The sequence below is a fragment of the Acanthochromis polyacanthus genome, chromosome 19, assembly GCF_021347895.1.
Source record: "Acanthochromis polyacanthus isolate Apoly-LR-REF ecotype Palm Island chromosome 19, KAUST_Apoly_ChrSc, whole genome shotgun sequence".
NCBI lineage: Eukaryota > Metazoa > Chordata > Actinopteri > Pomacentridae > Acanthochromis > Acanthochromis polyacanthus.
Window position 1 is genome coordinate 26,004,198 of NC_067131.1, and position 22,349 is coordinate 26,026,546.

A 22,349-nucleotide genomic window follows, 5' to 3' on the forward strand; every position below is an offset into this window, starting at 1 on the left:
GAAAGCAAAACAGTCTCCTCAGACTCAAACAACAAGAAAATTGCATGGAAAGACAAACACCTCAAAGTACATCTCCAAGAGCACAATCAAATAACCTTTTAAGGTTTACCAAACGCTGAGACAAAAGGAAAACTCACATGTATCATGAATGTTGAGTTTACCTGTCCACAGTCCACAAAGATGCTGCTGTGCTAACAAAGTGCTCAATTCAAATTAGGTTATTTACAGAACCTCCTCCAAGAGAAAGAAGTATACCAAACACTAGGCCATGCCTCACAACAGACGAGCCTCTAGTTTCTCGTTAACGATGTTGCTAATTGTATCAAGTAGGACTTTTGGGTTGCATTTATAAAGAGGGGAGATTTGCAAAGTTTAGGTCGCTGTAATAGAGATGATGAACTTGGAGTTTGATTGATTTGCCAAAGGGATGTTCTTTCCCATATTCCTAGGAAGGAGACTAGAATATTTTTTCCCCCAAAAGAACTCTCTCTTGCATCACTAGTGGCATCCAGTCACACATCTAAATTCTGTTATGTAAGCAATGGTTGAGCTTACATCAGCCAGCATCATTACGTCAGATTGGGATTTTGGATGCTTGCTTGATGATTCTGTTTAATTTTTTATCATGCTTAGAGCATTAGGACATGCACTATAACCCTTCAACTCCCAGTGTGACAATGGCTGCTGGAGAAAGTTTTTTAATTTGAGCCAGTAGTACAATAAGGATATGTATTAAAGCTCGTGTCCGGAGTTTGAATCGCAGCGTCTCCCAAAACACTGTTGGTCCCTCCCTCTGATTTCGCCCCTTTATTTGTGCACGCGCGCAGTACACGAGAGAAGTGCCCGGAGTGCTGCAGCATCTCGCCTGTTTTGCTGTTTTCCACTCTTCTACATTTAGTACATTTCGTAAATAATTAAGGAATTACGTTAGAATGCTGTATTGAGTCTAACTTGTCCTAATACCAAAATAACATGAATCTGCTAGGACGAACTAGTAAAGTTTCAATATGTGATTACACTCGTGTATCCCTCTCGATGACGTTGTTTATCAAACTTAGTGCATTTACGCTTGTATATGTGTTACATTATTTATTTCTATCTAGAGTTCAGAATTGCATGACTCCTCTGACGAAGAGTATGTCCCAGACGCCCCAACATCTTCCTCCAGAGGTCGGGCATCTAAACAAAGCCGTCAGGTGGGCTATGGAGGCCGTGGTCGGGGAGCGACGCGAGCACCCCGAGCCAAAAAAACGTCCTGCAGTCTCTTGGCCTGACAAGCCGTGGGATTGGTAACTTTTCTGGAAGTTGCTGAGCCCTGATGCTCTCTCCTCCACAAGCAAAACAAATGTGCGCGCGGTTGCGTAGTGCGTAGCTCGCCCACCTCTGCATGGGCTTGCTTGCTGTGCGCGTAACCATTGATTGACAGCATGACAAAGCGGAAACTCGAACTTGATTGGTCGGCAGCGACCGGCGCTTTTTGGAATAACATGGGGGTCTATGATATGGAGTAATAGGAGTGCCAAATCAAAATATAAATAAATAAATAATTAAATAAATAAATGTGGAAATATAAAGAGAAATAAATAATTAAATAAATAAATGTGGAAATATAAAGAGAAATAAATAATTAAATAAATAAATAAATATGGAAATATAGAGAAATAAATTAATAAATAAATAAATGTGGAAATATAAAGAGAAATAAATAAATAAATAAATAAAAAGGAAAATTTTGTCTTTGCTTTTACCTTTTCTGTTTTTTCCTTTTATTTATTTATTTATTTATTTCTCTTTATATTTCCACATTTATTTATTTAATTATTTATTTCTCTTTATATTTCCACATTTATTTATTTATTTAATTATTTATTTATTTCCCTTTATATTTCCTCAGTCCACCAAGAAAAGGAAAAATGCAAATCAGTTTGCTCTGGGCGGGGATTCTGAACACAGGAGTCCTGCCTGACACCAGCTCCCAGCACGGCTGAAGTGAAGCCATGTCACCGTTGAGCTTCGGCTTATTCTGCCACTGATAAGAAAATAAACATTAATTTACCGAATTAGCAGCGTCCTTTCAGTGTCTGATGGCAGAATCAGCCGAAGCTCCACGGTGACACGGCTTCACTTCAGCCGTGGTCGGAGCTGGCGTCAGGAAAGAAGCCTGTGTGCGGGTACGACTCCCCACCCTGAAAGGAAGCCCCGCCCAGAGCAAACTGATTTGCATTTTTCTATTTCATGGTGTCAGGCCATTATGAAATAACCACCAAGAAATAAAATGCAAATCAGTTTGCTTTCACTTGGTGGACTGAGCTGTCAATCAAATGGCTCTAGGCGGGGCTTCCTCGTCGTTCCCGATCACAGGCATATGAAGAGTAGATACGACACGCCCCTCTGAGCGGCGTGCCTACGGAGACGCTAAGCTAGTGGGGGCAAAGTTTCAGTGTTTTCCATTGATGTGTACGGCACGAAAATTAAAACAAGAAGAATGCCGGCTCATTGTGCGGCATACAGTTCCACACTACATCGGACGATCAAGACAAGGAAACTTGGAATAACTTTCCACAGGTAAGAATAGTTTTAGGCTCGTTTTTTATTATTAAATCTTTTGAGGGTCTATGAGAGCTAACTAGTTAGCCATTAGCAAAACATTAACACGAGCTAACAGCTGGACAACCAAATACCAGACGATTAATAGTAGCTGTAGTATAGCTGTACAAGCAGTAATACGAAAAGTACAAGCAGCAGTAGTAGTATAAGTAGCTGTTAGAGTCGTAGACGTAGTATCAGCATGTGTAATAGTATTACAAGTTGTAGTAGCAGTGACAGTATCAGGAGCAGTAGTTGGTGTATTACCACTAGTAGTAGCATTACTATTAATACCACCAATACTACCACTAGTATTCTCTTGTGAGATCTGATAAGGTAAAGTGAAATATTGCATTAACAACAATACTCCCTCCTGCATTGAAACAACAAAAGTACCAAAGAACAGAACTTTTGAAAAATAGTGTTCCTTTTTTTCTTTTTGTCTGTTTGTATATTAACTTCCTCAAGGGTGGGGAAAATGTTGCTGTGGCCCATTACATGGTGAGCCAGAGAGGAACAGGGCGACATTCCCACATCACTGGACGCAGTGTACATAATCAAAGGTGATCCATGGTTATGTAACTAATTACGATCATGAGTATCAGATATATTTTTAAAATACTGGAAAGTTATAAAGCCTAACTCATATATATCTAGATTACCATCCATGTTCTTCCTCCAAACCCATTTTATGATTGGGATTACAGCCAATTCTTTAGGACTGCTTTCAAATAATTGAAATGTTACCAAACAATGCTATACTTATCAAATTAAATAGCTTTGGTCTACAGTATATTGGCTAATTCAGTTCTTTGTACTTAATTTATTAGCATGATTTCTTTATAAATATGTTGTTGTGTACATACTTATTTACTTCTCTGTCTACTTTTTCTTTACTCCATGTAGGTTTCCCAAAGACTATGGGCTGAGGAAGAAGTGGAAGCAGCTCTGAGGAGAGAGGGGTTTGCTGCAAGTATATAACAGCCTAGAGAGAGAGATAAATAAATAATAATTATTATTAATAATAATTCTGTTGTTTATTGTAATTGTGGTTGTCTTTACGTTGCATTTATTGAGATAATTTGTCCTTGTTCCTTATTACTGTAGCATTGCTGTAACTACCTATAATTATAAATTTCTATTCATATTTTCACTGTGACTTTTATAGATGGCGAATCGTGATCCATGCAGGAGTGGATGGATTTAGCAGGCTCATAGTTTACATAGGAGCAGCTACAAACAACTCCACCACTGTTCAGGTCAGCTGTTGCTCAGTATGGCTTACCATCTCGTATGTTGTGTGAGAGTCCAAATAATGCTACCAAAACACATAAAATGTTAAAACAGATATGTGTAGTTGTTTTGACAATTGTTCTGATGTGATGTAAGCTTGTGAGGCTAATACATGCTTCAGAAGAAGGTTCACAACAGTTCTTGTTTTTGCTGCTGTCAGGCTCAAATTGTTGTGTGTGACATTTAACATGTAACAGAAATGTGGCGGCCTGTGAGTTGTTGTAAGAAGACAGTTTAAAGGTGAGAGTTGAGAGAGTGAATTAATGAAATAGCTTATTTTTATGTGAAAGATTCAAAAATGATGGTTCAGGTTTGTGCATTTCTGCGACAACAAAATGTTTCCACACTTGTGGAAGACTGTCTTTGGAGAACAGTTGTAATATAAATGTTTGGAAGTTCAAGAAAATAATTGTCAGTTCTATTAAAAAACCTTTTTATTGGCACATTGTTTTGATGCTTTTAAAAACTGTCAAACTATTCAGCATGCAATAAAAGCAGTTTTATATCCCTTTGCTGTGTCTTTGTACATTGTTGTTTTCAAAGGCATTTATTTGAAATTCACAACTGGTCATAAAATTATGCACCAAAAATTTGCAGCATTCTTTTGAATCTTGTTCGTTTCATTCTGATTCTGTTAAGGTGAGTTGTGATATGTCTAGGTTTGTTGAAAAATGTCCTTAAGAATATACACTGTATCCATGTATGCCCGTAGTGCAGCAGAAAAAGGGACGGCCGGATCAGGCAATGATGTAACTTCAGCCTGTGTAAGCTGTTGGGGTAGTTGTGCATCAGGTACAGTGACGCCTTCTGGGTATGGGGTGTGAGGTCCTGTCCAGTCTATCCCATAATCAGCAGCAACCTGAAAGGAAAGCATAATTTGGAAGCAAGCTCTTTTATTAAGAAATGCACACTCCTCAAAAAATGAAAAAGTAAAGTAGATTAGGGACTACATGGTATGGCAAAACTTGATTTCAGATGTGGGTTGGACAACAAGATGTGCAAGGAGTAAATTCATGAACTATAAAATTGTATAGATATTATAGATATTATTTTACACCATTGAAATATCTATGCATATGTTTATATGTTAAAATTTAAAAATACCAAGTACAGAAACTACAGGACCTGTCACAGCTCTATAAAGAATAGATATTATTGTGCTAGTAAACCAAGTATAGCATTTTTGAAATGTCCAGGTTCTCCTAGCAGTGTTAGACAGCATACATCTACACTGTGTTTGTTAAATATGCTTTGGTAATTTCAATTTATTAAGAAATCAAATCTGGACTCTGAATCAGAAAGTGAGATCACACGCATTAGATTTTTTTCTCTGTCAAGTGAACCATCCAGTACCAAAGTAGAAATAATAAAGTTAACATAAACAAATATAAAGGAAGACAGGAAGGTAAAGGTACAAGAGGGGATTCATACCTCTCTGTCCTCAAACTATGGTGAGTCCAGGCTTCCTTGAATGCCTGAAGATGCTGCTGCAGCTGTGGGACGTAGGTCCAGTGGAGAACGAATAACTCCAGTTCATTTTCAGGGTTTAGAAACCCTTCCACTTCCAAATTGAGAAATAGTGTGTGGAACAAGTCAAGGACATTTCCATACACATCTCGCCATAATCTTTTAATTCTGTAGATGAAAAAAAACAAACAAAAATAATACATAATTACTCTAAATTTTACAACTGCATGTATATAACAGGAATTTCCTTTCCAGTATTTTAAAAATATATCTGATACTCATGATCGTAATTAGTTACATAACCATGGATCACCTTTGATTATGTACACTGCGTCCAGTGATGTGGGAATGTCGCCCTGTTCCTCTCTGGCTCACCATGTAATGGGCCACAGCAACATTTTCCCCACCCTTGAGGAAGTTAATATACAAACAGACAAAAAGAAAAAAAGGAACACTATTTTTCAAAAGTTCTGTTCTTTGGTACTTTTGTTGTTTCAATGCAGGAGGGAGTATTGTTGTTAATGCAATATTTCACTTTACCTTATCAGATCTCACAAGAGAATACTAGTGGTAGTATTGGTGGTATTAATAGTAATACTACTACTAGTGGTAATACACCAACTACTGCTGCTGATACTGTCACTGCTACTACAACTTGTAATACTATTACACATGCTGATACTACGTCTACGACTCTAACAGCTACTTATACTACTACTGCTGCTTGTACTTTTCGTATTACTGCTTGTACAGCTATACTACAGCTACTATTAATCGTCTGGTATTTGGTTGTCCAGCTGTTAGCTCGTGTTAATGTTTTGCTAATGGCTAACTAGTTAGCTCTCATAGACCCTCAAAAGATTTAATAATAAAAAACGAGCCTAAAACTATTCTTACCTGTGGAAAGTTATTCCAAGTTTCCTTGTCTTGATCGTCCGATGTAGTGTGGAACTGTATGCCGCACAATGAGCCGGCATTCTTGTTTTAATTTTCGTGCCGTACACATCAATGGAAAACACTGAAACTTTGCCCCCACTAGCTTAGCGTCTCCGTAGGCACGCCGCTCAGAGGGGCGTGTCGTATCTACTCTTCATATGCCTGTGATCGGGAACGACGAGGAAGCCCCGCCTAGAGCCATTTGATTGACAGCTCAGTCCACCAAGTGAAAGCAAACTGATTTGCATTTTATTTCTTGGTGGTTATTTCATAATGGCCTGACACCATGAAATAGAAAAATGCAAATCAGTTTGCTCTGGGCGGGGCTTCCTTTCAGGGTGGGGAGTCGTACCCGCACACAGGCTTCTTTCCTGACGCCAGCTCCGACCACGGCTGAAGTGAAGCCGTGTCACCGTGGAGCTTCGGCTGATTCTGCCATCAGACACTGAAAGGACGCTGCTAATTCGGTAAATTAATGTTTATTTTCTTATCAGTGGCAGAATAAGCCGAAGCTCAACGGTGACATGACTTCACTTCAGCCGTGCTGGGAGCTGGTGTCAGGCAGGACTCCTGTGTTCAGAATCCCCGCCCAGAGCAAACTGATTTGCATTTTTCCTTTTCTTGGTGGACTGAGGAAATATAAAGGGAAATAAATAAATAAATAAATAAATAAATAAATGTGGAAATATAAAGAGAAATAAATAATTAAATAAATAAATGTGGAAATATAAAGAGAAATAAATAAATAAATAAATAAAAGGAAAAACAGAAAAGGTAAAAGCAAAGACAAAATTTTCCTTTTTATTTATTTATTTATTTATTTCTCTTTATATTTCCACATTTATTTATTTATTTATTTATTTCTCTTTATATTTCCATATTTATTTATTTACTTATTTATTTATTTCTCTTTATATTTCCACATTTATTTATTTAATTATTTATTTCTCTTTATATTTCCACATTTATTTATTTAATTATTTATTTATTTATATTTTGATTTGGCACTCCTGTTACTCCATAATATAAGAGGAAGGCGGAGCTCAGGAATAAATTTTCATATCGCGTCTTACTAACATTATATTATAGTATCGAACTAGACTAACACATTTAAGCTTTGTTAAACAATGATACATAAATTGAAAACAAACGGAAACTCCAGACCCGAGCTTTAATATAGGATATGCCAGTAATGTAGCCTTGTAATGTAATCTTGTAATTTTACAGCCTTTTTGTGAATATTTCAATTAAGATTGATGAAAAGTTGACATATCACAGAACACATATCACAACATATCACAGAAGGTTTTCTAAGATGTGTGTAACCTTTTTTCTCTCATACAGCTCTTAACTGACACAATATGACATTATACAACGAATAATTGATTTAAATGACAAAAAAACAGTCTTACAGTAAAATGTCTACACTGGTCCACATCACAAAATATATTCATTTTACAATAAATGCTGCAAAAAAAGTGAGATGTCTATGTTTATTTAGCCTACTACACTACTGATCTGACAGTAGGTTTAGTATGTATACATATACATGTTTATGGGTTGGGTTGGTTTTTTTCCCTGTTCATTGCTCCAACCTTTGTAATACCAAAAAGCTGCAGCAGACTAAGCAAAGCACAGATATCATACCAGCAGTAAGGAGTGTAAAATGAGCTAAGAGACTTAAATACAATACAGCTAAATAGTCTGACTGTAGTAGAACATGTTATGTTTTTCTCATATCTCTGCTCATATACTAGGAACGACCAATCACAGAGCACTTCATCAGGAACATCTGTGTCATCCACCACAACAACGGTGACTGTTCTATCTTGTTTTTATTATGTAAGTCAGCATACATGAGGTGAGTCAAATATTAGAAATGTTAATCACAAACATGAAGTAGGATTTAGCAGTTTCTGAACAGTTTCAACACAAACCAAAAAAATAGAAACTAATTGAAGCCTCTGTAAATACTGTACATACTCTATAGTGTCTTTGTTTGGGGTCTCCTGCCCAGTTGACCCCATATTTGTCTTACTGTCATTCAGATATTACCCCAACTGTTTACACTGTGCTTTGAGAGTTATTGGAATTACTGAATCGGATCTTCCATCAGAGGAGATTATCAGATTTGTTATTTTCAAAACACCCCTAAACGAAGAACCCCCAAATGTTTTTTCCTCCAGACCTACATCACACCCCTGCTCCAATAAAAACAAGGCTGCAGAGGATTTACTATAGACAATGTGTTGGAAAGTGGAAGGAGAAGGGTGACCTGCCTTATGTGTGTGTGTGTGTGTGTGTGTGTGTGTGTGTGTGTGTGTGTGTGTGTGTGCGTGTGTGCGTGTGTGCATGTGTGTGTATTCGTGTTTTGTGAAGACACTAATCTGGCCTTGTTCTGAAAAGAGTTTCATCCTCACTGCAGGAGGGCCCAGCATCTACACCCCCCAGCATCCCCCAGTCTCTCCAGTCTATCAGTTTATGCACCCTGTGACCTCCTACTTCCCCCTGGCACCCCACCACCCCGACTCCCACCCCACCACCCCCCCTACCTTGGAATGTTTTGGAACTGAACAGACAACATCTGTCTGTATTCTGCATGTCGTGGCTTGGCATGGCAACAGAGAGGCTGGTGAGTTTGCATGTTGGGGGAGGGTGGGGACACACCCATCTGTCTATTTACAGCAGCGCACAGAGATTTTGCTAAATATCTAATCCATCTAATCCGCAGCAAAGCTATGCTTAGAATGTGCAAAGGGGCACGCAGGCCACCAGAGGGCGAGCCAAATGACAACTGCAGATGAGTTAGAGGTGGTGATGGTTGATGGGGGTGGCTGGAGGTGCTTCCAGATGACCGGACAACTACAGCTGATGTGGGAGTGATCAGGATGGATGGGATCAGGAATTAGTACATCGGAGGAACAACACATGTTTGATATTTTGATATGTTTGGATAAACCCAGAGAGGACAGATGGTTTGGAAATGTACAAAGGAGGGATAGTGAATGTAACGGTATAAGGATGCTGAGTTTTGAAGTGCCAGGCAGGAGGCTTAGAGGAAGCTCAAATAGGAGGTTTATGGATGTAGTGAAAGAGGACATGAAGTTAGCTGGTGAGAGAGAAGAGGATGCAGAGGACAGGGTTAGATGGAAGCAGATGATTCACTGTGGCGACCCCTGAAGGGAAAAGCTGACAGGACAAGAAGAAAATCATTAAAACCCTGGGCTGTTTGTGTTGTGGACAGTTTGATAAGCAGCTGTTGGATTAGATGTAGTCTTTTGTTTATTAGTGGATTAGTATGTTCTATTTATCTCTGATGTGCTGTCCAATCTCGTAAGTAAGCAGTAAGAAAACTGCACAGAAATGTCCTGAAATAAGGGCGAATTTCCAGCAACATTAACGTTTGCTCTTGATTACAAAAAATTAAATGCTTTTGGCTAATGGTCTCAGTGCGTTTGATAGAAAAAGTAGTTGAAAGTTAAATGTTCCTGTCAGACCTGACCCAGGCACAAGTAACTGACAATGAGATGAGCAGTGAAGACCCCTCTGCTCTGTTTCATCTATAAGGGAATACATCTGATCCTCACAGACAGTATACTGTATGTCAGTCTCCAAAAGTGCATCCCTACATACCATTACACAGCCTTGATTGGCTAAATGTAAATCCACCACCACTCACCGGCTCACACATACAGCTAAGTCTTAACTTGCTTGTTCTGCATCCTGTCAAGCATTCAATCTCTAGGAGTGTTTTACAGCATTTACAGCATTTTCCTACTGTTTTAGCAAAAAAGAACCAAAACTCTGAATGATTACATCTCCTTAATCTAACTCAGAATAGAAACTATTAAACAGGGTTGGTCTTACACCACTAAATGTAATTTGAACATTGCAGCAGAGTTGTATATTGGTAGACTGGTGCATGACCTGCACCGCTAAATCTACATTACAATACGATTTCATGGTGCCAAGATAGTGAGTGTTATCAGGATTTTTTTACTTTCTGGGCTCCTGCTTTGACTTGTGCTGCCAACTCAGCTTAGTCACCTGAATTAAACCTGCTGTTACTGTTGAGACACACAGCAGCTTTCATGCTGGTTGATGGCAATATATAACAGCAGGCATGCAGCTAACACTTTATACATGCGTCCAAGCTCCTTGTCCATGTAATATCATTATTATATATTTATTATGCTTTGTATCATGTCTACACCTGAAGTTAACTCAATTTTATTTGATGTGGCCAATTGGCAGACTGGAGAGTCAGCGTTTAGTCATATTTCTAGAAAGTTTATTTACTCTATTAGAATCCAGTCATATTAAGAGCAAATGCAAAACCAAGTCACACAGTCTATGAGCCGACATGTCTTAAAAGGCAATATCTATGTTGGAAAACATCACTGCTCTTTTGCTCTTTTTCTGGTGATACAGCAACAACAAGACAAAAGTTGACAAAATGACAAATACTGTACTTGAGCAGTTTTAACAAGAAGTGTACAAATTATGTGTCTTTTAAGGGATCCTCAATGATGAACTACTGATGAACACAAAAGTGTAGATGCCAAGATATCCAGATTTTGGTTCCTTTTGAGCTAAGAAAACACTGGATCCTACAGTTTTAATTTTACAACCAACTGCATCTTCCCACCTTCACTGCCTGAGAAATGGTCTTGCCCTTACCCGCTTTCAGTTTGTAATGCTGGCTTTCAGTTGTACATTTGCAATCTCAAGTTGTAGCCGCAACCATAACAAAACTTTATATGTAAAGTCAGCAGAGTGCCCTGAATGTACCATCATTTGGACATACGCTGAGCCCTGACGGGATGTGATGACTAAGATGTGCTAACAACAAAATATTGAGTAGGTCATTAAACTGTAAAGAGTCCATGAGAGTCATGATGCAGTTTTAATATCTGGAAGGTCATCATTCCACTACTATAATGACTTCTCCATTTCCACACAGTGCATCAGTGTTTTTACTGGCAGACCAGTGCAGCCCTGGTTATGGAGTGGAAAAAAATCGGTTCATTCAGATTCTGTCAGGTTCACATTTTTATCTACTAACAGGATGAACGACTGACGACACAACGTGCTCTGGTCCAATTGTTCAACTCCATGAGATTATTTGAAAGCATATATCAACAGTGCAATTAGACTTGCTCACCACCATCTGCTGTGACTGAATTAATTCCACTCATTAAGACAATAAATCATAGCATCTGAAGGTGAAAGAGTGACATTTATATGTACTGCTTTATACCCTCTAGATACATGTAGTCAATACAGCTTTTTTTTTATAAAATGTGCCTTTGTTCTTTCCAACATATTCTGTTTTAATTTTGAATGCTTGTATAGAAGCTAATAGAGCAGGAGAACTGATAACCCCATCTATTTTTCGCCCTGTACAACATCAGATCAGGATAAAGATCGGACCTTCCTGTCTGAACATGCAGCACAACTCCTGGTACAGGCTCACGTAATATCATGCATCAACTACTGCTACTCTTTACTGACAGGCCTCCCCGCATGTGTAGCGCCATTGATGATTTCACTTGTCATATTACATATTCATTTCCCACGGTGACTGGATATAATGTAAGCACTCTCTTCTGGGCGCCTGCAGCTTTGAGGTGTGCGACCCCACATTACTTTCTCAGTCTGCTGTATCCTGTCTCCGTGGTAAGTCTATCAGTATAAGCTCTGCTTAAAATGCCAATTAAGTTTGTTTTAGTGGCTAAACTTCAGGCTTTGGCTACTCCCAAAATGGCGCATTTATTGAATTATTTCATAAATGGCACAATATCATATGAAAAAGTCAAATAAATCACACAAAATGAAGAAGAAACCCAAACCCTTATATAATATCTGGAAACAAGTAGGATGGAGTTCACTTTATTAACTCCTACCAGCTCCATGTCCTTGTATTCCATATCTCACTGTTTCCTGTCTGCTTCAAACTTTTTATATTTCTTTAGAAATAGTTTTTTTTTTAAATTGGAAATTGGAGTGTTCATAGTGAATGTGTGATGTTAGATTACCCAACTCAATAAAGAGGACTGTGGTGAAAGGAGGGTAGTTAGCGTACAATCTAATGTTATGGATCAATGGTCTGGGTCCACGATCTACACAATTATGAATAAATAAAATTAACCTCTGTTATTGCAACATCAGCCCAATCTGGAGCAGTACTGAGCTCTCTGAGTGCTTTTCTAGTTACAGACAGAATGAGATTCTGGGCAGTACATTTCCACATCCATTTGGGTTCAGCTACAAATGTTTTGAAAATGTGAAGTCATCTGTTCCTAAACTCCTAGTCTAGAAAGTCCTGGCACCAAACAGAATTTATGATGCTGAGCGTAAGCCTGGTTTTAAATCAGCTTCAATGCAACCCAACAGACAACATTACATCTCACCATGCAAAGAGTCAAAAATCAAAGATCATAAAAAACACGTTAGAATAAGCAATTTTCTTTGTTCACACACACAGACAGACACACACACGTGCATGATATGTTCTCTTGCAGGACCACGAGGGAGATGCACTTTGGAGGAAACAGGTCAGCAGCAAACACACACACAAACACACACACACACACCACAAAAATGAGGCTTTCATCATTCTATTTTAAGCTCAGATACAGCTGAATGAAGTAGAGCGGAGCAGAAAAACAGGCAAACACGCACTCTCATTCACGTTTCAACACAAACACACTTACAACTCGACATACACACGCATCATTACACAACGACATACGCAGCCCATCCCCACAGAGTTGTGTGTGTGTTACAGCACAGATGGTACCATGAACAGCTGTAGGTGTGAGCCATGCAGGTTGCAGCACACTGATGATGTCACACATGAGCCCAGCAGGGCAGCATCTCAAAGGTGGATACACTGAATTATAACTAACAGATCATATAACCAGGGATGTAAAAATAACAATGATGAGAATTTTACCTGACATTCAGAAAAATTCTCAGTAAGGGAAATATTTGTGGTGCACAGAAAGATGTGAAAATACGGTTCACAATAAAAGACAAAAACTACAGGTAGCAGAAGAACCCTGGCTGTGAAAAATAATGGAGCAGATACAGCATTGTTTCCTTTAACCTGTGACCCTCCATGTTTGTTGACAATTCTGAATAATTCCATGTTGAAATCATATCGAAATGTGGGCAGAATCAAGGTAAAGAGACGGATCTTAACACCAGGTGTAATAATGGATTACATAACATTATCATGCTAGCTTTGCACTCAGCAGTACATATTTTATATAACAATGGGTCACCACTTCTTCTCATTGTTCAAAAGTGAAAATGGGCGATGCCATCGTAAGTTGTATGGCCATTTGAAACCAGAATGTTAGAAGAGTCTTGACTTATTTAAAATAATATATTTGTTCCAGTATTTGATGACTTTGCTTGCAGTTATCTCTAATATGTGAACAAACTTTGAGGCAAACTATCTTCTGGTCAAGTACAGTTTATTAGCACAACACTGAAATTGTGGTTTAGTCACTAATTAAAATAATCTATATAAATAATCCATCCATATAAGCTTCTCTTCACTGGTTTCCTTTAAAACCAGCTTAACCACAATCCATACTCATACAAAACCAAATGAAACAAATGAAAATATTTTGACTAGATATGTACATATTTTGTCAAATATGAGTTTTTCGTTCTTCTATACTTTATTTTGATGACAGGAAGTAAGAGCAGCTGGCAGAACAAGGAAATAAAGTCTGACATGAGCTGGCCTAGGGATCGTTTTTAATTCATCAACACATTCCTGGGTCCTTAAATCACACATTTCTCTGTATTGTTTGGTGAAGTGTATTTAAATGCATGAATTCATGGGCAAACAATGAAGAACAGCTGCGAAAACACACACATCTGCCTCTCTCTCTTTCCCTCTCTCTCTCTCTCTCTCTCTCTCTCTCTCTCTCTCTCTCTGTGTGTGTGTGTGTGTGTGTGTGTGTGTGTGTGTGTGTGTGTGTGTGTGTGTGTATGTGTGTGTGTGTGTGTGTGTGTGTGTGTGTGTGTGTGTGTGTGTGATCATTGAGTTTTAAAGAGGACAGTGGACATAACTACAGTTGCATATGCCACATCATTTAAATTTTATTTGTGATAGTGACACACACACTCACACTAATACACACCAGCAAGCACACACAAACACACTCATGAAAAGGTATGTTTTGTCATTGCTAACAAGGAACTCTTACCTACTATGAAAGCTGTTATTAGATAAAGCCTTTTTTAAGCATGACTCTCCAAACATATTTTACTGTTTCGCTAAAAGAAGTTACTGTCTGTTTCTCCAGCTGTCTAGTCTACTGGTCCTGTTGCAGATGGCACTGATACACATATTTTGGGATTAAGCATGTTGATTGACTTCATAATAAATATCTTAAAACTGACATTTTGTTAGGTAGCTTCTGTGTTTTCATTTTATGCTTTTCTTTGTTCGTTTTGTTCCAACATTCTCAGTTTTCAGGAAGAACACTGATATATTCACAACAACGAACAGTAGAGTTCTTTCACTAAGAGTAATTGAAGTTACTGTAAAGGGACAAATGTGAAAGACCTATTTAAAGTATTACAAATGAGAGGTTTTGCATACACAATCGTCTGTATGCAGTACAAGCAGAGCGAGAAGACCAGTCAAACAGGAGCTTGTAATTAGAAAGAATCATCTGCAGTAAAGCAGCCACAAAAACTCAGAGCAGCTGAGTTTTGTAAGGCCAAGCAGCGCGTGCTATTTTTGAAAATGAAAATAAACAGCGGTTGTCACTGTGACTTGTGTCTTGCAAGGGCATTTCAGACACGTATATGTTTCTTTTTTAAATACACAAAACAAGTTCAGTGAAACTTTACCATGTGGGACTTTTTTCTGACTAAACTTAGGGACACACTGTGGCCAATTTCTTTGCCAAAGCATACATACATACAAGTCACAAGCCAATTTTTAGAAAACAAAATGCTAAGTGACCTTTGGTTTCACAGCACATGCTTCGAGTCAACTTTTAAATATACTGTTTTCTAGCAACACTGCTCACTGGTACATGAGTGCTATTAGGTCAGCTGTTCATTGTTTTATGCTGGTTGATAAGTAGTGCATGAACAATAAAAATGCATCAATTTCTAATCAAACAAAGTCAAAGAGCAGATAGGGAGAAAAACGACACATAGGTAACAGGTAGGCAGCAGACAAAAGACGAAGGCAGAGAAAATACAAAGTACAGAGGATTTTTATTCTTCATCCATGGATTGAAAATGTAGTAGTTAATATGCAACCAAATCCAGTCTGGTTTTAAGCAATATAACTCCACAACATGATCAAAGCCATTAGACACAAAGAACAAATTTTAATGGAATGTTATCCAAGACTTGATGAAACATTTCAGATTGGATTAGAGCTGTGAAATGACCAACACTGCTCTCCTGAGTCAGGTTCTTACAGTGGCATTGGATAAAAATATAAAATAGACTGCAAACACATGAAAAGAGGCTTAGCTTCACCGAAACAGGATTTAGTCACAATTCTCCAAATGAAAGAACGCATTAGAATCCCACATTTTCCTGCGTCCTGTCCAATGGCTGCACAAAGACTACAGCAGCTGAAGTCTTGTCAGACTGGACCTGAACTAAATGTGATCAACAGATATGTCTGACATGAAAAGATCTGAATAGGGAATTGTCATTTTAATTCGTCGCTGCACCACTTGCTCGTCTTTCTTTTGTCCCCTCTTCCCCCCCCCGCTATTTTTTTCCTCCTCCACTCTCTTCTGTTGACTGCTGATAACAGTAAGGTCCAGAAGAGCAGCTTGCAGTTCTTTTGCATGTCATTTCATAATGTTTAAGGAGTGTGTTTGTGCCTTTGTGGTTTGAAAGGCCACAACTGACTTCTTCTTCAACGTCCCTAAGTTCTGCCCCTAGTTACGTTGCTATTGACCTAGACTCTCTCAATGCACTGAGTCCTTCTCTAATTACCTATGTATTTACAATATATACCATTATTGCTGTGCATTCACTTTGTATCCCCTATGTTCTTCCTCTGAGTGTCCCAGGTACCAGAGCTGGATGTTTCTGATTTGTAGTTGCTGGCTTAGTCTCCATCATGTCCACTGTGGGATGCTGCTGCTGACTTTCCTCCACCGCAATGCTTCCAGCTGCGCATTTCCACTAATCTACTCTGCATTGCCCCCACTATACTTGATATGCTCATCTACACACTGTTTGCATCTTACTTACCAGCTATATATAAAATATATTTAATGACAGAGCCTTAGACCATAACAGTAAACTTCTGAATCAGTTTCAATGCTGGCTTGTTCTGTATAGCCTAAGTCACTTTATATTCACTATGCATCACTTTGTATGCATCATCTAAGTTTCTCATATCATGCATGTATGCCATTGTGTGTTTTGTGTTTCCTTGGGACTGTGAAGACCACTACATCTGATTTACGTCATTTTCATACTGAAACTATTCAGTGACTCCTTGTGTCCTCTGGATGGACGTATTGTCATCGTGGACATCAGATCCCCTCCACTGTCAGAGTGAGGAGTTCAGGTTTTTCCTTTAATTTGTCACTCATCTGTAGGTCCACTTGCAATGATTGTCTGTGTGGGGTCACTTACAGGGGATTCAAAACTCTGGAGAAGCTAAACTGACTTTGCACTGAGGTTGTGTGACGTTTTAGAAGATTTAAAGACGATGCAACAGATAATGTTCTACTGTTTGCAACCTAATAACAAAACTGGTGACATTTTACCTATGCTGTTTATCATCTGTAATTTAAATATAAGTAAAATGAAGGGTATAGCCCATTATAATGCAGCTGTAAACACATAAGAAAACTGCAACGTTCATTTTTAATATACAGCATTTGTCAACAATTCAAACTCTTTCTACAAAGATGTTTTTCTACAAAGCATTATAAGGATATTATAATAGCACTAATAAACTGACTCACTACTGATTACAGTTTCCTGCATGTTTATATACTATTCATAAATGCTAAATCAGTGGAACCAAGAACCAATCTAAACACACATAACTGTCCCTCTGTCCAACTTCCTGCTTATTGTCTTTATTTCCTTTGTTGCTCTGCTCATCCCTCAGCTGGACGATACTATGCACAGCATGAAATCCACTTTCAACAAGCATACACACACACACACACACACACACACACACACTGGCCATTAGGGCACAAGTGGTCAATGCAGCGTAATTGAGAGAAGATGTAAAGGGGAAGTTGCAGGAGAAGCCTCGAGGCTTCAGGCTGCAGCGCTGCTGAACTGGACTCGGTGCCGAGGACATGTCAGCTCGGCGTGAGTCACTTAAGTGAGTCACACAGTGAAGCTCATATATGGTGAACAGAGCTCACAAAGCCCTTTCCGCTGTTTCACATTGAATACAGGATGTGTATTTTTAAACCTTTATCTAGGGAGTGTTTTTAAAGCATGCGCGTTCTTTTACAACTGTGTTACAGTTATCACACAGTTTGACATACAGTAGGTTCCTCAAAGCTGGTGCTGTTGTTTATTTTGATACAATTATCAATACATTTCCATACTAAACAGAACACTCAAAGTGTTGCTTTGTGAATGGGATTTCCTAGCTGAGAACTCAGTAAATTAATTATGGGGACTTTTCAGTCATTCACATCTATATATATGTTTTACATCAATTGCACTCATGATAGGACACTAACAGACACAAATCCAAAATCCAGATGAACACATACAGATGCAACTGTACAAAAGTAAATAAAGTGGATAAATAAAATGAATGGAGATATTCAAGACTACCCTGTATTATGACTACAAGGAATAAGGCCAGTTTTAAGGTCAGATCAATATTTGGTCTCCAAAACGCTGAAGATTTTTGATAAATGTTTCACAAAGCCCAGTATAACAAATGTGTTGTTTGTCCAACACCCAAAGATATTTAGTTTATTGTCACAGAGGAGGAAATAAATCAGAAAATATTCAATTTTAAGAAGTTGCAATCAAAGAATTTAGACTGTTGCCTTTAAAAAAATTCTCAGTCCATTTATTATCAAAGCAGATGGTGATTACTTTAATAATAGGCAACTACTCCATCACATATGTAAATATTACAATCAAAATGTTTAACGTGATACACTGTGTTTCACTGTTAAGCATTCTAAAAGCCTGTTGCACAGCCAAAACAAACCTTAAACAATTAGAAGGGCGCTCAGAGGGCGCCGTTCTCTGCACGATCAGAGGTGCACTCTTCTGTTAAGTATGATTTACAGCAAAACCAAAATTTAAATGTTCCTCTTATGGCTAATGTCAAAATGTAAGACATCTTTTAATCAAAATTGAGACATTTTAGGACAACGTATTGTGTTTCTAGATGTTATCCTAAGCTGAGCTAACTGCATCTAGACTGCAGCTCTGTAGTGAACACACAGACATGAAATGAATCTTTATCTTCTCATCTCAAGCTGGGAATAAAGATAATTACTTAGCTTCCCAAAACAACAACTAACATCTTTAATCTAACATGTACTTGTATTGCCAATAATTAACAGATCTAATCATATGCATTTAGATGGAATCAGATCAATATACAGCCTGTAGTTAAAGGTTCAGTTCAGATTGATGCAGACAACCAGAAGTAAATATTTAATCAGCCAGAAGTGCATCATATGACTCTTAACATTCGGACAAGAATGGCTTGACCTCTTCTGGTCTGTAATAAACAGGTAATAAAAGTCTAATATCGCCATCAGTCTCCTCTTAGTTCCAGTAGATGTTGTTGTCTCACAAAAGAAAGAGGAGGATATCCTGAAGTTTCCACACACACACACACACAACTACACAGCCTCCAAAAAACACAATGCACCTCTCACACTCTGGGCAACTGCACAGTTTCTTCATTATGCTGCTGGGCAGAATGAGCTGTTCCACCCTGACACACTCTATGGCTGCTCTATATTATAGGATATGCTGTTTCTACACAGTACAGACCTCACAGATCTCTCTTGTTTTGCTTTTCCTTTTTGTCTGTTTCTATCAAAAACTATGGGATGACCACACACTTCTAATGTCCACTTTCACGCAGAAAAAATTGTATCACTTGAGCTGACAGGCTAAAAATACACAACCTTCCATTCTGTTAGAGAGATGCCCTTTCCCTCACAGAGACAGGCCTGGAATACTGTCCTCTTCGTTTCACTGCTTTGTTTATAAGTTGATTGATTATCAGCCTGTCTGAATATTGAATCCTTATTAAGAATTTTCTGACTGTTGTTTTTTAAAAAATTTCCAATCAAATAAATACATTTTAAAATTTGCTTCTTTGGCTCTGATACAACTGCGTCTCTATCTGGTCTGAGAAATATGCTGCCAACAGCATTACCTGATTGGTTACACATGTCATTGATTAACTGGGGAAAAAAAGAGGCGTTTCAACAAGTTTTGTGTTGGAGTTAGTGTTATTCTAAATTTTGACACCAATATTTTTTGTCCTACAGTTATATATGGATTATCGGTCTTCTAGATAACAAATGAAATACATGTATCAGGTGGAGTTGCTGAAAGCAGATCCTCTCTAGGAGACGAGTGCCTAAATTGCGATATGCCAAGAAGCATCAGGAGGTGGCTGCTATTTTCAAAAGAACAGATTTCTGTGCCTGGAAAGTAAACTTTAGGTCCAAGCAGGGATTCATAGACAGTCTACAGGGCTGGAAGCAAAATGAGCTCTGGGGTCCGACTTTAGCTGAAAATAAAATCCTTTTTTTGCTGTGACGTTAAAATAATTGATATGGACTTGGCGTCTGTATGTTAATTGTGTAATTATTTCGTCAAAACTGTGAATACCTAGTTTTTCCTGGCATAATGATAACAGATTTTAGCATGAATTTTGGCGTCTATTGATGCAGTTTGGTTCTGCTATATGATTTACATTGCTTCAACCCAACTAGAAGGTATCCAATAGCCATTTATAATGAGACTGGATGGTCTCATTGTATCCACACACATGATGCCACTACTGAACACATTACAAAAGACAGTTAACACTAGATGCTTCGCTGCTGAAATGACATGAACAAAGCTGTCTTGTGGGAGTCAGCGCTAACTTTAGTACCTAGTTTCCAGTGTTTAAGAGAGTGCGGCATATCACTCTTGTACCGTAAACGTCACCTATGTCTGACTAACACAAAGCTGTCCCTTCAACAGCTTGTGACATTTAACCAGTAGTCTTAGGTATTCCACGTCTGAAAACAACCGTACACAACTGACAGCTGATATCTAATGCTCAACCTACATCACTTCATGATACCATGACAATTTGCCATTAGGGAGCTTTCCACTGCAGGAACTACAGTTTCCACGATTGGCCTTTTCCAATATCTAGAATCCGGCAACTTTATCTACAATGTTACTTGAAGTGGGCCAAAACTAAAACAAATCATAGTGGCTGAATGCTACAGTTCTTAAAGCATGTAACAAATAGAACAGTGAGGGTTAGCTCAGTTAGCCTGTATGGAGAATTTCACATTCAAGATGGAGAGAGAAGAAATGGTGCATATTGTTCATCTGATTTTAACCAATCAGCATCAAGATTCACATAGTTTTTCAGTGACAGTCAGAAGTACCTACCCAGCAGTAGGAAGTTGTACAGGGGCAGTTCTTGTGGTTGAATGTTGTACTGGAATGTACACATTACATCCCTCATAGCTGATAGCTAATGTTATGCTCTAAAATATAGGAAAAAACAGCAATACAGTATCCTCCTGTCACCCTGTCAGTTTCTGTTCTGCTTTAGTTGAGCATACTGTCAGTTTAGTTACCATAAAGTGATTGCGATGTAGACAACCTGGGGCAACCGAGACCCTTAAAAATCTAGTTCTTTGAGCCTGTTTCCAACTTTGTACAGCTGGTAATCCAGCATTGGGTTCACTATCAACACACAGTCTTTGAGCGGTGATGCAAGACAAACTCTCAGAAACTCACAGACCGCCTTTCATCAGGGAGTCAGGGATCAGTTATTGCATGGTGCCGCACTGCTGCAAACATTTACTGACTTTAGACCTCCTTTCTACTAAGGATTCACCTTTTCTCACTCACTGTTGTGTACTAACAGAGATGCCTGTGATCAAACATACACAGCCTTGTTATGTGAAATAGCAAGACAGGCACAGAAGACAAAACTTCAGCAGAACTGTGTGTTTCAACAACCCGCTACCAGCAATCATCTCTTCAAATGTAAATCCAGACACATCATGGTTTGTGTGTGTGTGAGAGAGAGAGAGGTCCTGTCCTCACCTGGGCCATGATGTTCAGCAGGACTTCAGCTGGTTCTTGAACCTCAGCATGGCTTGTCAAACCTCTCGTCAGCTCTTAGTGGATGATGTATCTGGTGGATGAGGGGTAACTGGGGGTGCTCGCCTCACATCACACACCTTGTGTCATTCGTGTCGCTTGATGTGTTGCAAATGCTCACACACATCACCACATCCTCCTCTCTGTGACAACACCGTCCTCTGAAATGCTCGCTCTTGGAAGCACAGCACTCCTGCTCTTCCTTTTCCTTCCTCCTCTTTTTGCCACTCTTTCTGCCCACAGCCTGCGTGTAATCCTCTGCTTTTCTCCCTTTCAACTGGCCCAAGCAGAGATTGTGTCAGAGGAGATGGTATTCCTTTATTTCTGTCCTGCACGCTCCTGCTTTGGTTGTAATCTGGGCTCACCCTGCTCACTGTCTCTCCTGTTCCTCCTCCTCCTCCTCCTCTTCTCGTTGGCTCTGCTCTCTCTTTCAGCTGCTCCCCCTCCTCCTCCTTCCTCTAAAACCCTCCCGCTTTTTTGCCCTCCCTCACTGTACACAGCATTAGTGAGAGACAGAGTGTAGGGGAGGGGTGGAGGGATCAGAGGGATAGAGTGTGTCTGTGTGCACCATGTGACCTGATAGTGTAGTAGGATTCCCCCAGCAGCTGTCGCACTCATTCTTAGTGGGCTTCATACATCTCCATTGATGAGTGGTGTTGGTAAACTGTCAGTGGAGGACGGACGGTGACAGCCAGCTT

General features: G+C 38.9%; 1 protein-coding gene and 1 long non-coding RNA gene across 3 annotated transcripts in view; both read right to left on the reverse strand.

Moving 5' to 3' along the window:
• Positions 1–22,077, reverse strand: part of LOC110961777 (rho GTPase-activating protein 23-like) — a 77,251-nt gene extending 55,174 nt beyond the window's left edge. For both annotated transcript variants that reach the window (XM_022209509.2, XM_022209508.2), the window contains exon 1: positions 21,595–22,077. In XM_022209509.2, the coding sequence (XP_022065201.2) occupies positions 21,595–21,603 (9 nt within the window). In that variant the 5' untranslated portion in view covers positions 21,604–22,077. The remainder of the gene's footprint in view (positions 1–21,594) is intronic.
• Positions 3,495–6,327, reverse strand: LOC127531072 (uncharacterized). The gene is made up of 4 exons (XR_007937943.1): positions 6,244–6,327; positions 5,660–5,754; positions 5,311–5,514; positions 3,495–4,738 (listed from the first exon to the last, which is right to left on the reverse strand). It is a non-coding gene; the product is annotated as an uncharacterized LOC127531072 (long non-coding RNA).
• Positions 22,078–22,349: the final 272 nt, after the last annotated feature.